The following is a 20541-nucleotide window of genomic DNA, read 5'->3' on the forward strand; positions in this document are numbered from 1 at the left end:
GTGTGACCCTTGCTTTATCAAAGTTGAGAGTTGAGAGTTGAGACTAAGGATTCTTGTTCACTTTTCTCTAAGTAGCTTGGAGAGGAGGAAAACAAATGAGGGAAGAGATAAAGAATAATGATGCTTTTGTGCATTCTGCTGATCTGCTCTTGATTATAAATTTGAGGCTTATTTAGGTGGAATTGATCACTAATGATTCTAAAATAAAACATTGAAGCTTGTGAGTTGATGGTGAAAGATTTTCATGTCAGAGACTAAATGTACAAATACTTGAGAAATATTGTAAAGTAATTTCTGTTGTTTCATGAAAATCTGAATAACTTGTCAATTGTATCACTGTTTTTATAAACATTATAGTGATTGCTTCAGCTTAAAAATTTCTTGTACCAAAGTGTATCTTGTATAGCATTACAGTTTCATATTTGTTGTTTTCTTATTTTCTTGAGTGAGATTTTGCCTTTGCAGTCTGGTGTTTTGGGTGAAGAGAAGTGTATTTCATTTCAGATGTCTGAGAATTCTAATCACCTGGTTGGTTATCCACTTCCAATATCTTTCCAAGTTTTCACTGCTGCAGTTTCAATCAGCTGACCAACTCATTCACTGTGAAACCTCTGTTTCTTTTGTTATTTGAAAAGAGCTCCTCGAAGCATGTACAAGTCATTATTGCTGCAGAAGAGCGAGGGGAAAAAGAAAAATCTCCCTATTCTCCGCATACATACAATAACAATCTGGCTTTATCTTCTCATGTTTTGAGGTAAGGGTTTCCGCCCTTCATCCCATTGTTCTGTTATCACTACATTCATGCTTGTTACAATTGAGCAAGTTCACCGACAGCTAGTTTATTATCTTCCCTTGGGGCCCTTGGGGTGTTTGAATACCCAACTGCTCATTGGATAAACATTGACTTGATTTCATGATTGTTGATACTGGGAGAGTCGTGGGTTGCTAAGCTTTCAGTGCCCTTAATATACGTTATGAAGCCAAGTTAGTTGTATTTCTTTTAGGTTGAGGAATGGCAATGTGATTTTCAACTATAAGTACTACCAGAACAGGTTGCATAGGACTGAAGGTATCCTATTTATATTCAACGTTCAATTATTAACATTCACAGTTTTGAGTTTGGCTTTTTTGCTGAACTATGAAGATGCTGAACTATTGGTTCTGCTGAAATATGCAGTGACTGAAGACTTCTCCTGTCCTTTCTGCTTGGTTAAATGTGCAAGCTTCAAGGTAAGTTTCTTCTGCTCTTCAAAATTTATATTTTATGATCAACAAACCAAGCTTGAGCAATTTTTGTGATTAAATTCTCGCAGGGCCTGAAGTTTCACTTGGTCTCCTCTCATGATCTGTTCAATTTTGAGTTCTGGGTCGGTACATATTAGAAATTTTCCCTCATAATATTTGAATTTCTGAGTTGAAACCATCTCATATATGCTAAATTTTTAGGTCACGGAGGAGTACCAAGCTGTAAATGTGTCGGTCAAATCTGACTTACGAAGATCTGAGGTAAAGTGACTTATGCAATGACTCTTGATATGTAATTTAGTTATTTATTACGTTTGCCATTTGGAATATCATAAGCTTAAGGACTGCTGCATTACTCTGATAGATTCTGTTCCTTAAATGTGGTACTGTGCTTTGTTGGCCGTTGCTGTACTGTTAAATTTGGGAACCTCCAGTGATCCAAAAAGGAATTTTGTTGCCCAGTGTTTTGAACTGTGCTCACCTAGTGAAGAGTTGTGCTTGTGCTATCTTTTTTTCTACGTTATAAGGTGGTTTCTTGGTTGTGGATCAGCTCCTTTGGTCTTGTAAGGGTTTTTGTTCGGTGTCTTGAATCCGTCGATTTCGGCCAGTTCTGGCATGCATATTTCCCTCAATGGGTTTTATGAAAATCAAGGAGTGAAAGATATCGATACTTCTCAAAATCATATGGATATTTTGATGAGACATAGGAGAGACATGATAAAATCTTTCATCATCAAGTTGTAGTATTTTTCCAGCGAGGTTATGCTTTTAGAATTCTCTCTGCAATCTTTCTTTGAAATGGAGTGAAAGATGAGTGTTGTTCAGGTTAAGTTTTGAGAGGATTTCTATTACCTGTAGTAGTTTAATTTTTATAACTCAGTAATGATAATTTTTTTAAAAATATCTAGAGATTAACTTCCTGCATCCTGCTTTAGTGTGTATGTTTGAGAGTTTTTTTTGGGTTCAAGAAGCGAAATAGTCACACTGCACAACTGTTTTGTTCTATGCCAGAGATGTCTGGTATCTTATAGGCTATCAGCTATTAAGTTTGTATCCTAGGGTTACATTGAATTGGCTTGGATAGCCTTTTGTTTTATGTACATTGCTGTTCAATTTAAGTCGCATTGTGATTTCAAAAGTTTGATACTTTAAGTTTTTTCTCTGTTAACACTAAAGATTTGTGCAATGTACTTTTGCGTATCTTCTAATCCTGGAATAATACTGTTTAGGATGGTCTTGACTATTTGGGAGTAAAAGCTGTGTTAATCTTGAATTTGTTTAGGCGTACATCATGACTTCTCAAGGCTATTGCCAAAAGATTGTTGTTAATGTCTGCATATCCAATTTTATCCAACAAGCTCAACACCTAGAGGATTGGATTTTGGGGTTTTTCCCCAGCTCTGCTGATAGATGGGATGAGTAGGTTTTTTGTTTTGCATCAGATATGAAAACGTGTTATCTTTTTATATTTGGTGTAAGGTTGTTTTGATAACTATATTGAGACAGACAAATTATCCTGGATGTTAAGTACAATACAGGATAAAGACTACAAGGTAGTTTGACAAATTATCCTAGTTATCTAGTAAGTGGATCTTGTTTCGTATCATATTTCCAGATGCTTTTGATGCATTATGTCTAGAAACCAGCCAGTGCTATTAACATGTATGATTCTGTTTTTTTATTTTTTATTTTTTGTTTTTAATTTTTTATCATTGTAAGATGTGTTGGTACTTATCCGATATTTTTTTAGGGAGATGGAGTTGATCCTAAGCAGTTGATATTTTTCTTTTGGTAAGTTGTACACTTAGTTTGTGAGATCTTTGAAATCGTATGAAGCTTAAAATTTTCATTGTAATTTATGTAGCTTCAAAAAGCTTAAGAGGAGAAAAACTAAATTTCTATTTGATAAGGAGAAGCATGTACCACTGCTGACCTTAACATCTGATATGGCTGCTGCAGCAAGTGATCTTCTGAACAAAGCTGATGGTATGTTCTATTACGAAAATTCCTTACCTTGAAAAAGGCTTCTTCTAAATCAAGTATCATTCTCGTTTCACAAATGATTCTAATGTTGTGTCAGTTCCCGTAGAGTATCAATTTTAATATTTTAAAAGAATACTCTTTAAATTGTAGTTTCTTTTTTAAGGTATTAAATCTACTCTCTCTGCTGCTTTCTGTTTGTCCCTATTATTGCTGTGAGGTGATGCAATATTGATTTAGTGGGCTGAAGACTTGATGAGTAAAGAGAGAAATAATAAAAAAAGGCTGGTGAAATAAATTGTGGGAGTTGGTGGGACCAAAAGCTGGATATAATAGAAAAAAGGGTATGCCAAATAAGTAAAAAGATTCTAATGGAGACAAATAAAAAGGGATGGACAAAAACAGAAGAACAAACGAAAAGGGATGAATTGTTTTATTCTGTTTCACTTTGTTGTGTCTGGTAAATAATTTAAGGTGATGGAAATTCGGTTAGTGTCATTGAAGGAGCTTATTTTTTTTTAAATTTTTTTTGATGATCCTTAAATAAGATTCTCTTTCAGTATGCTTCGTTGGCTAGAAATGCTAGATTTGGAAGAATTATGTATATAACTCTTATTCTTGTGAATTGGATCACTAATTTTTCTTTGAATTCTGTGTACCTTTTTCACCAAGTCCAGTTAAATTATTTAGAGAGGTATGGACTATGGACAGAACTTGGGTATAGTCTTTGTAGGTGCTGTGATGTGACCTGTCGGATCTGAGAAGTGGAATGTCGAAGTAGGGACGTTAAAAATATGAGTGGCGCTGGAATTTTGTGTCACCTGAACTGCGCTTACTAAAATTATACCTGAATTTGACTGTGTACTAACAAGCCTATAAAATTGGAAGTTCAACTGAATTTTGCCATACCTTTTTTCAAGGCTGAGCTTGAAGTACATTACATTATATTGCCCCAATGCCATAAGTGGCTCCCACCTAGGGTGGGTTAGAGGGGATTCACTAACAACGAGGTAGTTTCCGATTGACCCTTGGTACATGTGCAACTTCTCAGGAATAAGAGGTGCACATGATTTAATGCGTTATTTTAATATTTTATCCATTATAATCCAAAACCAAAGAACTATAAATCTTTGACCCCAACAAAAGAAGGGACTTAAGGTCAGCTTGAAGGGAATTGTTAAAATACATGCTCAGCAGTAGAGAAAAAGTAGAACTGGTTCCAACAAGAATACAAAATCAAAAGTCTTAATAATCATACTACTATCATCTTAATCTTCTTATATGGCAGAACATCGATATACTACTCAAAAATTGAAGGAGATTTAAGTAAAGATGGGAAAGGTTTGGAAATTAGGTCTGTAAATATCTTCTTAGTTGCCTACTCTGTACCAGATTTCCAAGTTTCCACTTCCTGTGTACCATCAATTAAAATTCCTCAAACCTGGAACTGGTCACTTCATTTGCCGATCTGACTAAAGCACTTATCATTAACTTCAATTTGATTACTTAATGTGTATCTTTTTATTGTAATTCCTTATCCTTATTCTTGTACCTTTTCTTTTAGTAATTAATAATACTTTTCTCTGTCAAGAAAACATCTAGTTGATGACTTGTTGGTTGTGTTCTTGCCTTGCTCATTACAGTACTTAACAAATTTTTACCTTATGTAACTAAATTATACTCTCTTGACGTAAATATATCTTTAGTTGTGTCAGCTTTTTCTCAGATGGCTGTGCCTATCCGGATTTTTTTCTTTCCCCATAAATTCTTCTGTTCCTAGTGATGGCTATACACATTACTAAGTACATTGCTTTTGGAAAACTTCAATTGCTTATTTGCTATTTTTAGATGCTTATTCCAGTAGAATTGAGAGGGCTCGGAGTTCAAGTGTGAATGATTCCTTAAATGCTATCCCAGGTTGCACACTACATCTACCTTAAAGGTTTAAATTTATTATATTGTCTCTTTTCCAATAATTTATTAATATTTCTGATGGGTTTACAGATGCAGATTGTATTCAGTCTATATCACGAGGTGGTCTTGTTCCACCTGCAATGCTCCAGTTTGCAAAGACTAGGAAGTTATCAATGGAACGATCTGATTTCAGAAAGTTAGTCGTCGTTTTCTTTTTCGGTTATCCTTCCTGATTTTTTCTTGTATTCATGAGAATTTTTTCTGTTATATTTGCAATAGTAACTATGATGATCGATGATTGATGAATGATTGAAATATATGAAAGAAATCCTTTAATCTAAAGAGACCCGTCTATACTTTCTAGTGACTATTCAGATCAGGAACTATGAAAATTGGAATCTACTGGATTTTGTAGCCTGAGTCATAGGAAATGCAACAACAACAATGCCAGAGTCTTAATCCCAAATGATTGGGGTTGACTACATGAACCAATATATTGGTTCCAATGGTCGTCCACATGGATTCTTCTCCATTCATTTTGACTTTAACCATTCAATTTTAAGTTTAGATCCTTCATATTCTTTTTCACTCCTATCCTCCACGTCATCGTTGGTCTTCCTGCCTACTTTTTAAGTCTCCCGAGTTCCAACTTTCTATCTTCCTAGTCATAGCTAAAGACAAATCTCTTTACACAAGAGTGCATACATGATCTCCTCAAATGTCATTACTCATCAAGTCTTCAACCCAATAAATCTGAGTTTGGCCAAAAAAAAATCTGAAATGAGTATACTTTTATACACAAGATTCAAGTGCTGTAAATGTCATTTATGATTCCAGATAATTAAAGATGTACATCATGAATAATACATGTAAATTGCCTCTTTAGCTTGAATTATGGGACAATTGGAGAGGCCAGTTGGTGTTGGCTAAAGAGGAGGTTATGAACATTTACAGATTACTACATCAACTTTTATTTAGTTATGGTGTCAACAAGGTACAAGGATGTTTGTACAACATCAATCTGTGTGATCATTTCTGATGTAAGTGTGATCAGGAGAACACTTAGATTAATTTTTGTATGTAAGAAAGAAAAAAAATATATAATAGAAGGATAAAAGCCAAATCACAAGACAAACTCAATGATTTTGTGGGGGGGGTTGGTGTTAGGCTAGAGACAAGACAAACTCAATCTCCCCTAGAATTAACACTCAAGACAAACTCAAAGTGATAATTGGAATTACTATTTCTTTAGACAAACACAAGAAGAAATGCAATGTATAAACTCAAGGTTTAAAATGATTAATCAACAACTTGATTTTTTTTTCATTTCATAAGGCCCCTTTATATAGAGCTATGTACAAGCTTTTAGAATGCTTACACATGCAATGAACACTTAGATTTAATGAGCAATAAAAGCTAGAGAATGAAGCACCAAAATTTTAGTACATGAAGCATCTGTGATGACTTGGGTCAAAGGATCCAAGGGCATTATCGACATTTTACATTTAATTAGTCTTTGTATTTTGTAATTGGAATAGTTGTTATTTTTTAGTTGTCTTTGGGGTTTAGGCTATATATAGAGCCATCCTTGTAATAATGAATTAGCTTTGGATTAATTGAATAATAAAGGAAGTGTCCTTTTTGGGAGTTAGTGGGCAGACTCGAAGTGTCCATACTGTCGGTTTCGGTAACGGGTCCGACTGATTTGTTACAGTATCAAAGGTCTAGAAAATGAAGCACCAAAAGTCCCTGATTAAATGTACTAAATATGTTGATTTTAAATAAATCAACTATTTATAGACTCTTTGTTTCTACCTTCTTTTATTGTTTAAACTTTAATAAAATAAGCCTTAAAAATGTTGGACAACCAAGAGTAACTTTTGGGCCAGCTACATATCCCCAACATAATTCCAAGTTAAGCATGTGACAAATTGCAGCTTATGAAAAAAAGATTTAAACGCGAGTGTCTCAAAAACCAAAGCAACGGGTTCATGAACACTAATACCCAATCTTGGATCAATTCCTTACGCTCTGGGTTTTTTGTTGATACAAAAAATTCTTGGAGAAAAAGAAACACAAATATAGGTAATTTGAACCACACAAAAAACTATTCTTTGTTAGCGATGATCTTATGTTGATTTGTTTTGGTTCATGTCACCGGCCTTAAATTTGGATTTGGCATTGTTATTGTGTCTTTTTTTTAGAAAAAGGGTCATTTGACCAAAAAAGAGAAGGAAATCTCAAGGTGAGCTGATTGTTCTCTGGTAGTGGGCTTCAAGATTTTTATTATCCAATTCTAAATATGCTTATGTTGCCCACAGGATGGGGTGCCAAGCTCCCTCTCACTCTGAGAATGTTTGTCATTAAATATTGTGTTTTAAAATAGGTTTGCATTTGTTTCAACCAATCTAGCTGCAACTTGCCTTATAACTCAATAATTGAAGGCTCTGCATTTGTTCCAGTGGCAGTCTTCCAAAACCCTATGAGGTAGAAACCATGACGTGTTCACTTTGCTACAACTATATATTTGATGCCCCAACTTGCGTTTTGTAGTCTGTGTTGCACTATATCTTACTGTTTTGCACCCTCTAAAAATGTTTGAATGTGTACATGCTGATTATTTTGATGTTGTACGTATTTCTTATGTGTTTACCTTGTGTTTCTGATTGTCTTCAGTCGTGCCTTACTGGAGAAGAGGCAGTTCTTTCATTCTCACAGAGCACAAGTATGGCTACCTCATCTGCTTTTGGCTGTTATCACTTTCATTGTTTTGTATATTGTCTGTTTTCTATTGCATCATCAAATGATCATATTGTTATTTTTGTTAGAGATTTTCCGACTAAATCTGGAGAAGGCTGCAAAATTCTCATTAGCAAACCAATTTTTAGCATTGGGATACCTTACAGCTCGAATAATGAAAAAAGATTTGGAACTGTGATGAATCCATGAGGCCTATGCAGCTGGCTTCTTTATGGTTTTGGAGACATCATAAGGATAATATAAAAAAGACGAGATACAGAAGTGTTCAATGATGCATGTGCTAAATTTGAAAAACCATATTTTGACAACATCCTTGTGAATTATCAATCAAAACAGAGGCTAGATGGGAAATCATAAGCCAAATAATTCATGAGATACTTTTATTCATGAGCTGAGATTTTTGATTAGTCTATAATTCTTGAAAACCACGGGTTACTGCTGAAAATTCTGTTGCTCCTGTAGTGGAAAGTTAGTTTTGGATTTGTTGCATTCTGAATGATCTTGTCTATAGCCTGCTTCTTTCACTATGCCAAGAATATAATGCCCTGAAAGGTTTATTGACTTTAAATGTACCTTGGGCATCTGTACTTATGCATTCCACTATTATTGCTTAGAGTTGGAAGCATATACAGTCTATTTTTGAGACATCCTAATCCAACTTTAAATTCAAGTTTGCAATTTTCCATACTTAATTTATCACCTGAATATTGATCCATACCTCAGTAGAACATACTGCAAATGTTGATTGGATTTATATCTATTATTGTAATTACATGCATTTATTGTTGTATGTGATTTGTGTTATCATGTAATTAATCCTGAACTCGACATAAAAATATAATTCCTAGTCATAAAGTTTTGTCGTATTGGTGTTTGTTTAAACTCTAGACCACAAATGTAAATCCGTGGTTTTTGATTGATTTTATCCAACAGTAACCACATTGTTGAGTGCTATTGAGAAAGAAAAGCCAAGTAAAAGTTCCCACACTGAAAGGCTCCAAGTCTTATAAATTACAGTGTGGGTTTTTGACCACACGTTTTCATGTAACTGATTGCTTCCACATTGTGGATGTTATATTTTTTTATTTTGCTTTAAAATAATAAAATTCTTAGTGATAAAGGTCTGCAATGACATTTTTGTGACTAGCCTATGGCATTGGAACAAGTTTTGTCAGACCATGATAGTGAGGACGAAGTTGATGATGATGTGGCTGATTTAGAAGATCGAAGGGTATGTCCTATCTATTATTACTATCTCTTGTTATTTTCTTTCCTATTGTTTCAATTGTGGCTTTACCTGGAAGAAAATTTGTCTGCTAGTTGATTTATGCTAAGCAATGGTTACACAACCATGTTGCAGCCTGCAAGGCACCTCTTCAAAGAGAGAAGAGATACACCTGTATTTAAGAGGAAGTATAATTTGGTGATTTGATTGGGAACATGTATTGGGGTGTAAATTTAATTCAGTATTATAGTCTTGTGCAGGCCTGTTCCTCAGAATATTGGTGCATAGTTTGGAAATATGCTTTTCATTGGTTGTTATTTTTAATAACCCAAAGTATGTTGTGACTACCCTAGTGCTGAATTCTTTCTCCTATAAGGCCTAACCTTCCTCCTCCTATGTCCACCGAATACCCTCAACTATTTTCTCTTTGTTCACCCTATTCTCTTTCTTTCTCTTCTTTGTCCCTTTATTTTCTTTCTTAATGCACTATCCTAGTCTAACTTACCCAATGGCTTGATGGTTGTTGCTTGTAGCATTTCGGAGCCCTATGCGAACTGCATAATTTTAAGCATCATTAATTGCAGTGCCGGAAACTCCTCCCTTGGCTTCACCTCTTCTCCTGACTTCTCTCTTGGTTCGAAATCATGTTCCATGATATGTTGATTTGGTTTTGATAACAATGAGTGCAGTGACCGTCTGACTAACAGTTTATGCCATTTTCACCAGTGTATTCTACCTCCTGTGATTGATGTAGACCAAGTTTCCAGTGACTATTGTAGTTCTGTATTTAGTAGGCCCGGCAAAAGCTGGCTCGATTTGTTAATCTGACCTGAAATTATCCCGAAATAAGAGGGTTTGAGTTAGGACTTTTGACCCAATTAATTAAATGGGTCGACATGACCTGATCTGTTTATTAAATGGGTTAGGTTCAGGTTAAAATTTTAAACCTGATATAAATCTGTAGTATAACCCATTTAATTAAACGACTTAATTTCGAGTTAAATCAATAATTATAACCTAAACTTAATTCATTTAATAATTTCTTAATTTTCATAGCAAATACGAAATAAACAACTAAAAAACATAAAATTAGAAATTAAGCCCTAAAAAAGTAGATGGAATCAATGTTAAAAACCTTAAAATGGAAACAAAAAACTATAAGTGGGTCGAAATTAGGTCGACCTAGGCTAGATCAGGTGCGATCAGAGTTGTGATTTTCAACCCATTTAACTAAACGGGTTAGGTTTGGGTCAACGGGTTTTGACCTGACTGAACCCAAACATGATCTGTTTGACAGGCCTAGTATTTAGTAATTGTTGTCCCCATGGTTTTTGTATTCAGGAGCATTGTCAAAAGTTTGCCTTTCTAGTGATAAATTTTATGAGTAAGCACACAATAATCATTCAAAGGGTTAATTGACTTGATTCCCCTTCCTCTCCAACTTTTTCTCTCCCTAATGGTAAATTAGATTATGAATTATAAGATTTTGAATTGCAGATGCTGGATGATTTTGTCGATGTGAGCAAAGACGAGAAGCAAATTATGCATCTCTGGAACTCTTTTGTTCGGAAGCAACGGTATGTCTTGTTGAGTAATGTGATCCTTACAGAGTATACAGCATATATTTAGAAAATTGATATACTTTTCTGCGGCTTCCTGAGTTTACTCTCTTGTTTCTGCTGAGTTTGAGTGTCTCTTTTAAGCCACCAGCATTTTGAAATTATTATAAATGAGTAGATTTTTTGGACCTTTCCTTAGTCCTCATGGATTATTATTTAAACCTATGGGTTTCGCTACATGGACTCGATCTTTACCTTCAAAACTTATGATATGTTCCTCTAAAGGTTGGCTTAACAAGGTTGAATTCTGTCCCTTTGTCTTTCTCTCACACTTCACATGTGCGCCCATAGAGCTAGAGCTACAAGCGCACACTTATTTATTCAGGTTCAACCATCTTTTGGAAACTCATTATGTTATCTACTTACAATCTTTTTTTTCGGTGAATATTTGCAACAGAAAGGGGATTAGTTACTCAGCTAAAGGATGTTTGATGTGTTCTAGAAGTTACCTAGATAAATTGAAGTTGCTTGCCTTCATTTATGGTCCACCATTGAAATCAATTTGCTGCAATAGATGGGAATCAAGGGTTAGCTTAGTGGTTTGAATATCACCACCTACAGGAAGGATTAGTTTTCCCTTCCCCTTGCCTATAGAGGATTCCCAACCTTACCCTGATTGAAACAAAATAAAAATTGGTGCAATAGAGCATCAAGTTTCCGCATTTGATTTTGAAGTATGAAATATGTTCTCTGCATTAATATTTGTAGTGTTTTGTGTCCAATCATCTTGCTAATTGCTTTATATTTTGGTTCTTGATTGATATAATAAGCTTTAAGAGACGCCTTTGTCATTTCTGGGAAAAAGTTTCTGATATACTAATTGAATAGTAAGAGAGACTCCTGTATTGGCTTTTAATGGTGTATAATGCGGTAACAATAATGTTTATGATAGGCCTAAGTAAGACAGCCTCTTTTTCTTGGAAGTGGAATTTATTTTGGATTTTATTTTGTGGCCTCATCAATCAGATTTTTTTTTCCTATTTTCTTATTCCTCATAAAGCTTACTTGTTCTTTGCTGAAGCCTTTTTTTGGGATTATTATTTCAGAGTGCTTGCTGATGGCCACATCCCCTGGGCTTGTGAAGCATTTTCACGATTGCATGGTCATAACCTTATCCAAGCTCCTGCTTTGATTTGGTAAGCCGGACTTATTTGTGTCCTAGACCTAGGTCTTGCCAAGTAGGTGTCTTATCTTTACAAAATTGATGTGGCAGCTTATGTTATTGTTTATGCTTGCTGAATGTCTCGGTTTTGTTACTTTTGTTTTTTCTTTTGATCCTGACCATTGTGGATTGAGCCACGATGTCTGAAATGTGTTAGGATAATAGGTAACTTGTTCACCAAGTAATTTACACTTGATTAAGCTAGTTAATTAAGCTGTTAGTATTGGTAGAGAAGGCCCCAGTGTGCACTTGGGATTGGTCGAGGGAAGATCAACCTAGTAAATTCCCCTTTTGCAATCATTGGATGAAGCAACCTTAGGCACCAAGGCTAGGACAATTGTAGGTAGATCAAGGCATCATGTGCGGACCTTGGATGCAAGTTAAAGAAGCACAGACAGACAACAGTACCTGCTGAGTGCTACCAGCTGCTGCTCGTATGAGTAGCCTGATGGCTCGTTTAAGCAGCAGGTTCAGGGCTGTCTCGTTTCTGTTCTTGCTATTGCTGTCCCATATTTTGCCCTTACTTCCCCTATATATACTCCTACTTATTCTTGGTCAATATTATGCTAAAATTCTCATTTGTAGCTCTTCTTTTTTGCATATTATTACCTAAATATTAAGCCTCTCTGTAACAACCCTACTTACCATTGACAGAGTAAACAGGGTCATCACGGAGATTACTTCCCAAGAAAAACTCAAATCTCAGTTTCCAAAACTTGTGCAAACGAGTCTTCGGTTCTAAAACATAATTGAATTAGCTAATTCTCAATCCCAACATCTATCTAAATCATAAAGTAATCATAAAAGTCTCTATAAAAGTCTAACATAACCAATACAGTCTAGACTAACATACAAGGTAATCATACAATTCACTTTAAGTCCACTACTACCAACATAACCAAGTCTAGTACACATTTATCAAAGAAACTAATACAACACTACAAATTCCTACGTGCTCAGCTCAATATAACATCCTTGGATCTCTTATCAACACCGCTAACCCATCCTTCCCGACCGGTTCCGATCTGTAAACAAGCTAAAAGTTGGAAACAACAGAGGGTCAGATTAAACTGAATGAGAAGTAACAATCCAAAACAACGAAACACAGTAATTTCCAAACAAAGGTTTAAAAGCAACATCAGTTTTCTAGATCTATGTGCGCACAGGGAGTCTAGTTTGAGAAGTGCCCCATAGCTCTATGGCTATGTCGCTCTCGGGTGAAGCTAGTCAATATCTGAATGACAACTCGCTTCAAAAACAGGGAGCAGGGAACAATGTTCCTCAACTCTGTCAATGACCAGCTCGTAAGCCCGATCCATTGACCATATCATAATATTAACATAAGCATTCACAACAACATTTGTCTCAACAATTTCCAATTTCAAAAAAGCTTTAGTAAAAAGTTTATTTTCAAGAATGTAGTCTGGCCAGACCCTTTTAGGGACTGCTACTACTCACCAAAAAGTACACTTCAAGAAGCTAAATCTGGTACTCCGCGATCACTAGAAGGGCTCCTCGATGATATCGCATCCTGAAGCATGACAAATATAGCATCACAAGAAAGCATACGATACTACAACTAGGTTTATATAGCTCATTGCATCTCCTCCTAAGAACGCATCTTAGTTCCATCTTCTATTCTAATATTTCTCATTTCGGAGATTGCACAAGTTCTAACTCCAACCCCCAATATCATCAAAATATATATAACTTTACTTTAGACTAGCTTATATTCTTGTAAAGATCATTCGTCTCCAAAATTCCCTTTGTACTCCAATTCAAATACTTCTATATTCTTTTTAAACTCAAAACCAAGAAACCAAACAAGATTAACAAACTATCCAGATAGAACGCAACTAATTTATCCATTCAGCTAATGATTTCCACACGAACTCCAGATTCTTTCAAGATCCAAACATTCATCCATGACCATAATTTTCTAAACCAATAGCATGATTTCCAACAATATTTCCCAAAGTCTACATTTTCACTATTCTAATTTCTACTACAAGATCCTTATCTTCCAAATAAACGACATATTCAAGATCACTAACTAATCAAAACCAAGTCGTTAAAGTGATCTCCTACTAAAATTATAATCCACACTAAAATTCTCATCATCACGTAACTTACTAGTAACACATTTCTCATAAGTTTCCAATTAAGAACTCATCTAATTAACTCATATACATTCCAAGATTCAACTACATTTAGGATTTAAAACATGAATAAAAGATTATACAAGTGAAAGTATATGAATATAAAAACAGAAAAAGAAAGCAAGAAGGACGACCTTCTGTTTGTAGCTACAAGAAACGAAAAAGAAAATCGGATTAAATGCATGATTCTCGGTTTGGATTTGGTGCCTAATCAACAGGACCGAAACTCATTCTTTCCCCCTAATTTCGGCAGAATTCAGAGGCAAGGGAGGAAGATTTCGGCTGCTATATCACTCCTTGTGGTTCGAATTCAAAGATGAGTGAGAAAGAAAGATCAATTAGTCATAATTTATACAAACAACCAAGAATGTAGAAGAATTGATCATTTACCTTGAAAAATCACGAAAGAGAGGAAAATCAACTGATTTTTCGCAGCCCAAATCCTTCGAAGATCAGAGAAAGAAGAGGATTGAGGAGTAACGTGCGTTGTCTTCGATTATGCCGGTGAGAATGAGTCCATGGATTCAGATTTGAAGCGTGAAAAGAATTAAGTGTTTAGCGCAAGGGAATGTCAGGTTTAGAGTTTTAAAGCAAGGGAGAAGGAAGAAGAAGGTTAATGTCGGGTTTATTTCTGTTGTTGTTTGTTTTTTTTCTTTTTTTTTTTTTTATCAAATTAAAAGAAAAAGGAAAAGAAAAGAAATTAAATTGAGAATATTTTATGTCATGTGTATTTAAGATCATTCTCGCACTGATAATTCTCTTAAACTTACTCGTCTTAAATTATTAATTTCCTAAATGTTACACTCTTTTCCCATTTATCTCCATTGTAATTTAAACACATTATTAATACAATCAGTCATCCTGACTAGGTAATAGGTATGGTGGATGTAGCCTTTCTTTTGTGAACCACCTTAAATCCTTGTGTTCTTTATTGCTTTGTTCATTTTGTCATTCTTCATACTCTTGCATATTGGTTCATATCTTTTGTGCACAATATAGACACTCATTTTCTTCCTTAGTATTGATCTTGGTGTGTGAGTGTACTCTTCATTCCAAAATGTTATAGCAGAGAAATTTTAGCTAGATTTGATGTAGGTAATAGAAGCTTGGTATGGCCCTTTGGTTATAAAGTTATGACTTAAATGAAATTGATTGCTCAGTGCAGTCTGGATCATTCTGATAGGCAAATCCAAAGATGTTTAGGAGTAATCATTGTCTCTATATCGTAGTGCAAGAATATAGTTTTGGTCACGGTTGCGGTCACAGTTTCGAAACAGTTTTGTGCTTAATACAGCCTATGTTTAGGTGACGGTAAACTCAAAAGCCTTTACAATACAGTCACGGTATGATGATGCGGCCTTGTTTTTGCACTATTGTTGATACTTGATACTCTATATCTGCTCCACTAGAAGTCAAAATGCATTATGTCCAGCGGGGCAGTTAGCAACTTAAAGCGTTCCAAATGTACTTTCCCCATAAGGAGTTTGACTTCATTAAATCAATGGTAGAAATGCTGAGGTGCACAATCATTAATCTATCCTACTATTAGAAATTCTGAATTTGAACGACTCCATGCTTGAGGAAATAAGACAGGGCTTGGCACAATGTTGTCGTTTAGTTAGCATCAATTGTGTCATGCATTACTTCCTTTTGACCGATAAGAGTGTTCCTGCTTGCATTGTTCTGTACTCGGAAGTATTTATGGATATGGTTTTCCCTTGTTTTAATTTATAGGTGTTGGAGATTATTTATGATCAAATTGTGGAACCATGGACTTCTAGACGCCCGCACCATGAATAAGTGTAGTATAATCCTCGAGCAATGCAAAAACAGGACACTCCTTCAATGCGAGCCAGTATGATCGGCTCTTTAAGCTTCTAAAGAAGTTCTGCATTAATGGGCTTATTCTTGGTTGTTGTGCTGTGTCATTTTTTGAGCCAGGAACTCGGTTATTTCTGTTGCTGACCTTTTATAATGGATGGCATTTATGATATAACCAAGGGATTTTTCATTGAGTAATCATACTCTTCTGGCTAAATGAAGTGTCCAAAATCAGCAGAGAGCACATAAGATATGCTTTTCATTACCAAATATATATCATCATTTATTTTATTTACAATTTACTTGTAAAAAATTACCTCATCAGACTTTTAATTTCTGTTTGGAATTTAAAAAGTTATGCAAGAACAAGTGTAGCATGGAACATGGAACGTTACAATTGCTTGGAAAACTTAAGATGGGAATGGTTTAACAATTTGCATCCTCCATTTGATTTTATTTTTTTTATTTACATATTTGTTAACACAAGGATATAATTGCACACATTTCATTCGATTGTAGTTTAAATATTGATGCTAAACTTAATAATGTATTGCATATTTTTGTGTTTGATCTTGATGAACTGATGCTACTACCAGTAAAAAACATACCACTATTAGTGATAACCTTCTAAAACCATCCACTAAAACACTTTTTCAATTTAATAAATCAAATGGAAGTCAATATATTTGTACCTTTGTGTCTTCATTACCAAAATCTTGGTACTTCTTTTTTTTTTAACGTTTTAATAATCAAGACAGACCAGCTATTAAGTTGCTTGGTTTGCTCTCTCTCGAACGCTAAATTTGAAAAAAATAAGACAATTAAACAATTTATTTTTCAAAATAAGCTCCGTGAAAACTTATTTCCCAAAATAAGTGTCCGTATATCCAAATTTAGGTTTGGCAAGAGTCGCTGTTACTAACAGCAACTTTGGGCTTTATATATATATATATATATATATATATATATATATATATTATGAACTAAAGTAGCCGTTGTTAATTAGAAAAATAGCCGTTAGGAACTTGAAAATAGCCGTTGTAATGATGTTCTATAAATAGCTCCATCATTTTCCATACTTCATTATATCCATTCTACATCATTCTTCTTCTTTTCAATCAATTTTTAAAGATAACATAAGGTATTATGTTAGTTTTACTCTCAATTTATAAATGTTAATATTATTTTTGAAAGTTCACTTACATTACTATATTATATGTATTATGTAGATGTCAAAGGAGCATTGTATTGAAGAGCTTTGTGATTGTGGTTATGAAGTTGAGATTAATACATATTGGAGCGACTTCGATCCAGGGCGTGAATTTGTTGCTTGCCCTTTCTACTTGGTTGACAGGTTAGGATGCACATACTTTAGATGGATTGCTACGGAGGGAACAAAATGGCGGAGAGACTTAATAATACGGCTTAATAAGGAAAAACAAGAGCTTAAAGATGAGGTATTTAATCTAAAGAGACAAATGGATGATATGGCACATAGGAAAGAAGAGACTGAAAGGATTATGAGAAAGTTTAAGAAACCTTCTTAGTTAGCAACGGTAGTTTAACTTAACGAATAAAGTATGTAATTTGATATGGATTTGTTGAACATGATTGAAATTCTGTTGAATGTTCGATATCAACATCCTTATTTGAATATGATTGTCTGTTTGTATTTGATTAAATTCATAATGCATTCTTGGCGGAATGATTCATCGCCGAAAAGTTTGAGTACTTAACATCATTTCATTCATAATAAACGTGTGATAATACGATAAAAATATATATATCTACATATATGTTACAATTTACACACAAAAGACCAAATGTTACAAATATTGAGTATGTACAAATGTTGAATGTATACAAACAGTATTCTAATGCTAATCCTCCTCCTGTACCCTGTCTAACTGTGACGGTTTACGACGCCTCCTACGTTAGTAAGAGGTCGTCGCATGACGCTCGGGTAGGGGAGGTGATTGATAATATGATGATGTGGCACCCTGTGAGGACCCGACACCGTAGTCTGGGCACGTTAAGTCAACCTCCTCAAGATGAACGTCGGGGTGATGAGGAGATGACTCGTACTCGTACGCAGTGGTATGGGGTGTAGTCACTTCCGGAATGAAGTGTTGAAACTGCGTGCCTAGGAGTATGCCTTGGGCAATCTCCCGTACGGGCTCCTCTTGGGAGGAGCTGATGACTGATGCAATGCCTTGTGCCTGCAGTAAGACTTAAGTATTAATGAAATGTAGAAAGTGTAAGTTCTATGGATAATAATCAACGTTCAAGAATACTTACAAAGTGTGTCATCGTCGGTGCTGCGGGAGCGTACTGGGCTGCCGCCATGATACCTCGTGGTGTCATCCATCGACGAGTGATGGAGAGGAACCACGGCATGTAATCCGCCCTAGTGGGTGCGCCTGCAGCGTTGATCGGCTCACCTTGGGCTAGCAGCTTTAGCCTGTGCTCCCAACAAGCGACATGGCGCCCGTTGACCTCCAGCCAGTTCTTGGTATCCCGACCCTTGCGAGAATGGTGGACCTTCGCCTCTGTGTCACATGGCGGCGGTAAGCCCTATACCATCCCAAATTGGCGCAGTACGCGCTCAGGGAGATACACTTCGACTATGTCGAAGCAAATCAGAGGTACAGATGCTCTCCACGCCCCTGACAAGATGCCCGAGTGCTGAGGCAATGCAGCGTATGCCTCAGCGGGGTAAGGGTCCCATCGAAACTAAACGTGAAAATTCGATTAATAAATTACGCAATGTGATAGTTACAAAACAAGTTGTAGTGAAGTTCTTACCTGGTCAGATCGTAGTAGATCGACTTGATCGCGGTAGAAACCCACGCCCGATCCTGTGTGGGTCCTTGTTCGTCTTTCAAAGGACCATCGAGATTCGTACGACACATGTGGGGGTGGACGAATTGGTGGCGCAAATGCACCACGTCACACACTCCTCATCGGTTGACCAATGAGAATGTGCTCCCACGTTCAAAGCTATGAATTACAATTATAAGTAAGTAAAAGAAACACAAAAACATTTAATAAAAGAAACAAAGTGGTAACACTAAAGTTAGTATTACCTGCAGATAATCAGGGGCCCAGGGATCTCTTTCACGTTCTTCCGTGAAGCTTCACAATGTCTCCTGTATAGATACGCTAGGGCTGCCGAACCCCAGCTGTACCCGGAGATGACCTCCCACGGTGCATCAAGCAACGTCAAGTACAATAGTTGTACCCGGTTGCCAGTGTTGTCGGAGAACAAGACAGTACCAATCAGATATAAGAGATAGGCCTTAGCGTATCTCTCAATGGTGGCCTCATCGGCACCTTCAGGGAGGTGCGAGAAGTTCTGCGCAAGCCATGTAAGCGTATCTCTCAATCGAAAAATGACGAAAAGATAAATTCCTTGAAATTAAATAAAAAGATAAAGGAAAATTTTACGTAGTAATCTTGAGTTTTCGCCTTTTTCATGTGGTTGATAATTTTTTTTTTAATTCGCATGGTGACCCCGAGCTTTTAACTTTTTCATATGATATATAAAAGGTTAAGTTTTATGTTGAATTAAGTACATATTTCAAACAAATTTCTTGACATTTGTTTTTATTAAAAAAATCGTCATAAAGGTTAATAATTATGTAAATTTAGCAAAAGTCTCGCCATTTTATCTATTAAGTGGAAAAAATTAAAGTTAGGCCTTAAAATTACTACGCAACTTTAAAAAAATATTTTTTTATCACGAAAAAAAATCAAAAATTAAAGTCAGCATATCAAATTTCCGAAAAATAATTTGTCGTTATATAGTAACCGAAAACCAAAAAAACCATAAAATCCGTGAGAAACGCTCGCACCATTCATGGACATATATACAAATATATATTGAATTACTTATTAATTTATGGTATTAAAATATGTGTTTGTCACCATTTTTGGATGCTTGATTAACAACCCTCTACACTTGTTCTTTTTTATCGGCTTCTCAAATACGTGTTCAACCTCTTTTTGCATGCATTGTTTTAGGTCTATCTTGTATTTAAAAAAATATATTTTAAATTTCTTAATTTTAAGTAAAATTTTATTCGAAAGAAATGACGAGTTTCAAAATGAAATCAAAGAATTAAATATTATTCACCGTTGATATAGATTTTGTTTTTGATTTTCATATTTCGTTATTTTTGTGTGTGAGTTGCTATTCTTCACGATAATACATAATTTAGCAATTTGTCTAGCTATTCTGTTACATTCAAACATTTATATTTTCCTTATTTTATTATATTTAATTTGTTACTGATAATGATATTTTCTGTAATAAAACACAATTATTAAGTGTGAATGTTTCAGAACGGAAGAAAATTGGTTTAAACATATCTCTGAGTAGAAACTTGCTTTTTTTTTTTTTCCTAGCGATCAACATATATTTGTGTTAGCTAACTCATAAAATGTTGTATTCAGCATGCACACAACTTCATAACTATGTATGGAATATAATCCCAACATATTTTATATAATATTGGTGTTTGCTACGACAAAACATGGTTGTATGTGGTTAAGTGACATCCTCGTACTTTTTACTTCTCTTAAGGAGAAAATAACAGCATTAATTCGAGAAAAGCTCAACATGTTAATGATTTAAGCTTGGTGTCATCATGACAT

General features: G+C 35.2%; 1 protein-coding gene across 8 annotated transcripts in view; it reads left to right on the forward strand.

The window, feature by feature from the left end:
• Nucleotides 1–16318, forward strand: part of LOC130806905 (polycomb group protein EMBRYONIC FLOWER 2) — a 28783-nt gene extending 12465 nt beyond the window's left edge. For 6 of the 8 annotated variants that reach the window (XM_057672136.1, XM_057672138.1, XM_057672137.1 and 3 more), the window contains 15 exons: nt 466–528; nt 636–754; nt 1005–1069; nt 1178–1230; nt 1314–1367; nt 1447–1506; nt 2996–3036; nt 3110–3231; nt 5074–5142; nt 5230–5335; nt 7816–7864; nt 9047–9130; nt 10622–10701; nt 11790–11879; nt 15799–16318. In XM_057672136.1, the coding sequence (XP_057528119.1) occupies nt 466–528; nt 636–754; nt 1005–1069; nt 1178–1230; nt 1314–1367; nt 1447–1506; nt 2996–3036; nt 3110–3231; nt 5074–5142; nt 5230–5335; nt 7816–7864; nt 9047–9130; nt 10622–10701; nt 11790–11879; nt 15799–15925 (1182 nt within the window). In that variant the 3' untranslated portion in view covers nt 15926–16318. Of the gene's footprint in view, nt 1–465; nt 529–635; nt 755–1004; nt 1070–1177; nt 1231–1313; nt 1368–1446; nt 1507–2995; nt 3037–3109; nt 3232–5073; nt 5143–5229; nt 5336–7815; nt 7865–9046; nt 9131–10621; nt 10702–11789; nt 11922–14317; nt 15777–15798 lie in introns of those variants that run through there. The other 2 variants (XM_057672140.1, XM_057672141.1) reach the window with 2 other exon arrangements.
• The last annotated feature ends 4223 nt before the right edge of the window (nt 16319–20541 follow it).

Source organism: Amaranthus tricolor, chromosome 2 (genome assembly GCF_026212465.1).
Source record: "Amaranthus tricolor cultivar Red isolate AtriRed21 chromosome 2, ASM2621246v1, whole genome shotgun sequence".
Lineage (NCBI taxonomy): Eukaryota > Viridiplantae > Streptophyta > Magnoliopsida > Caryophyllales > Amaranthaceae > Amaranthus > Amaranthus tricolor.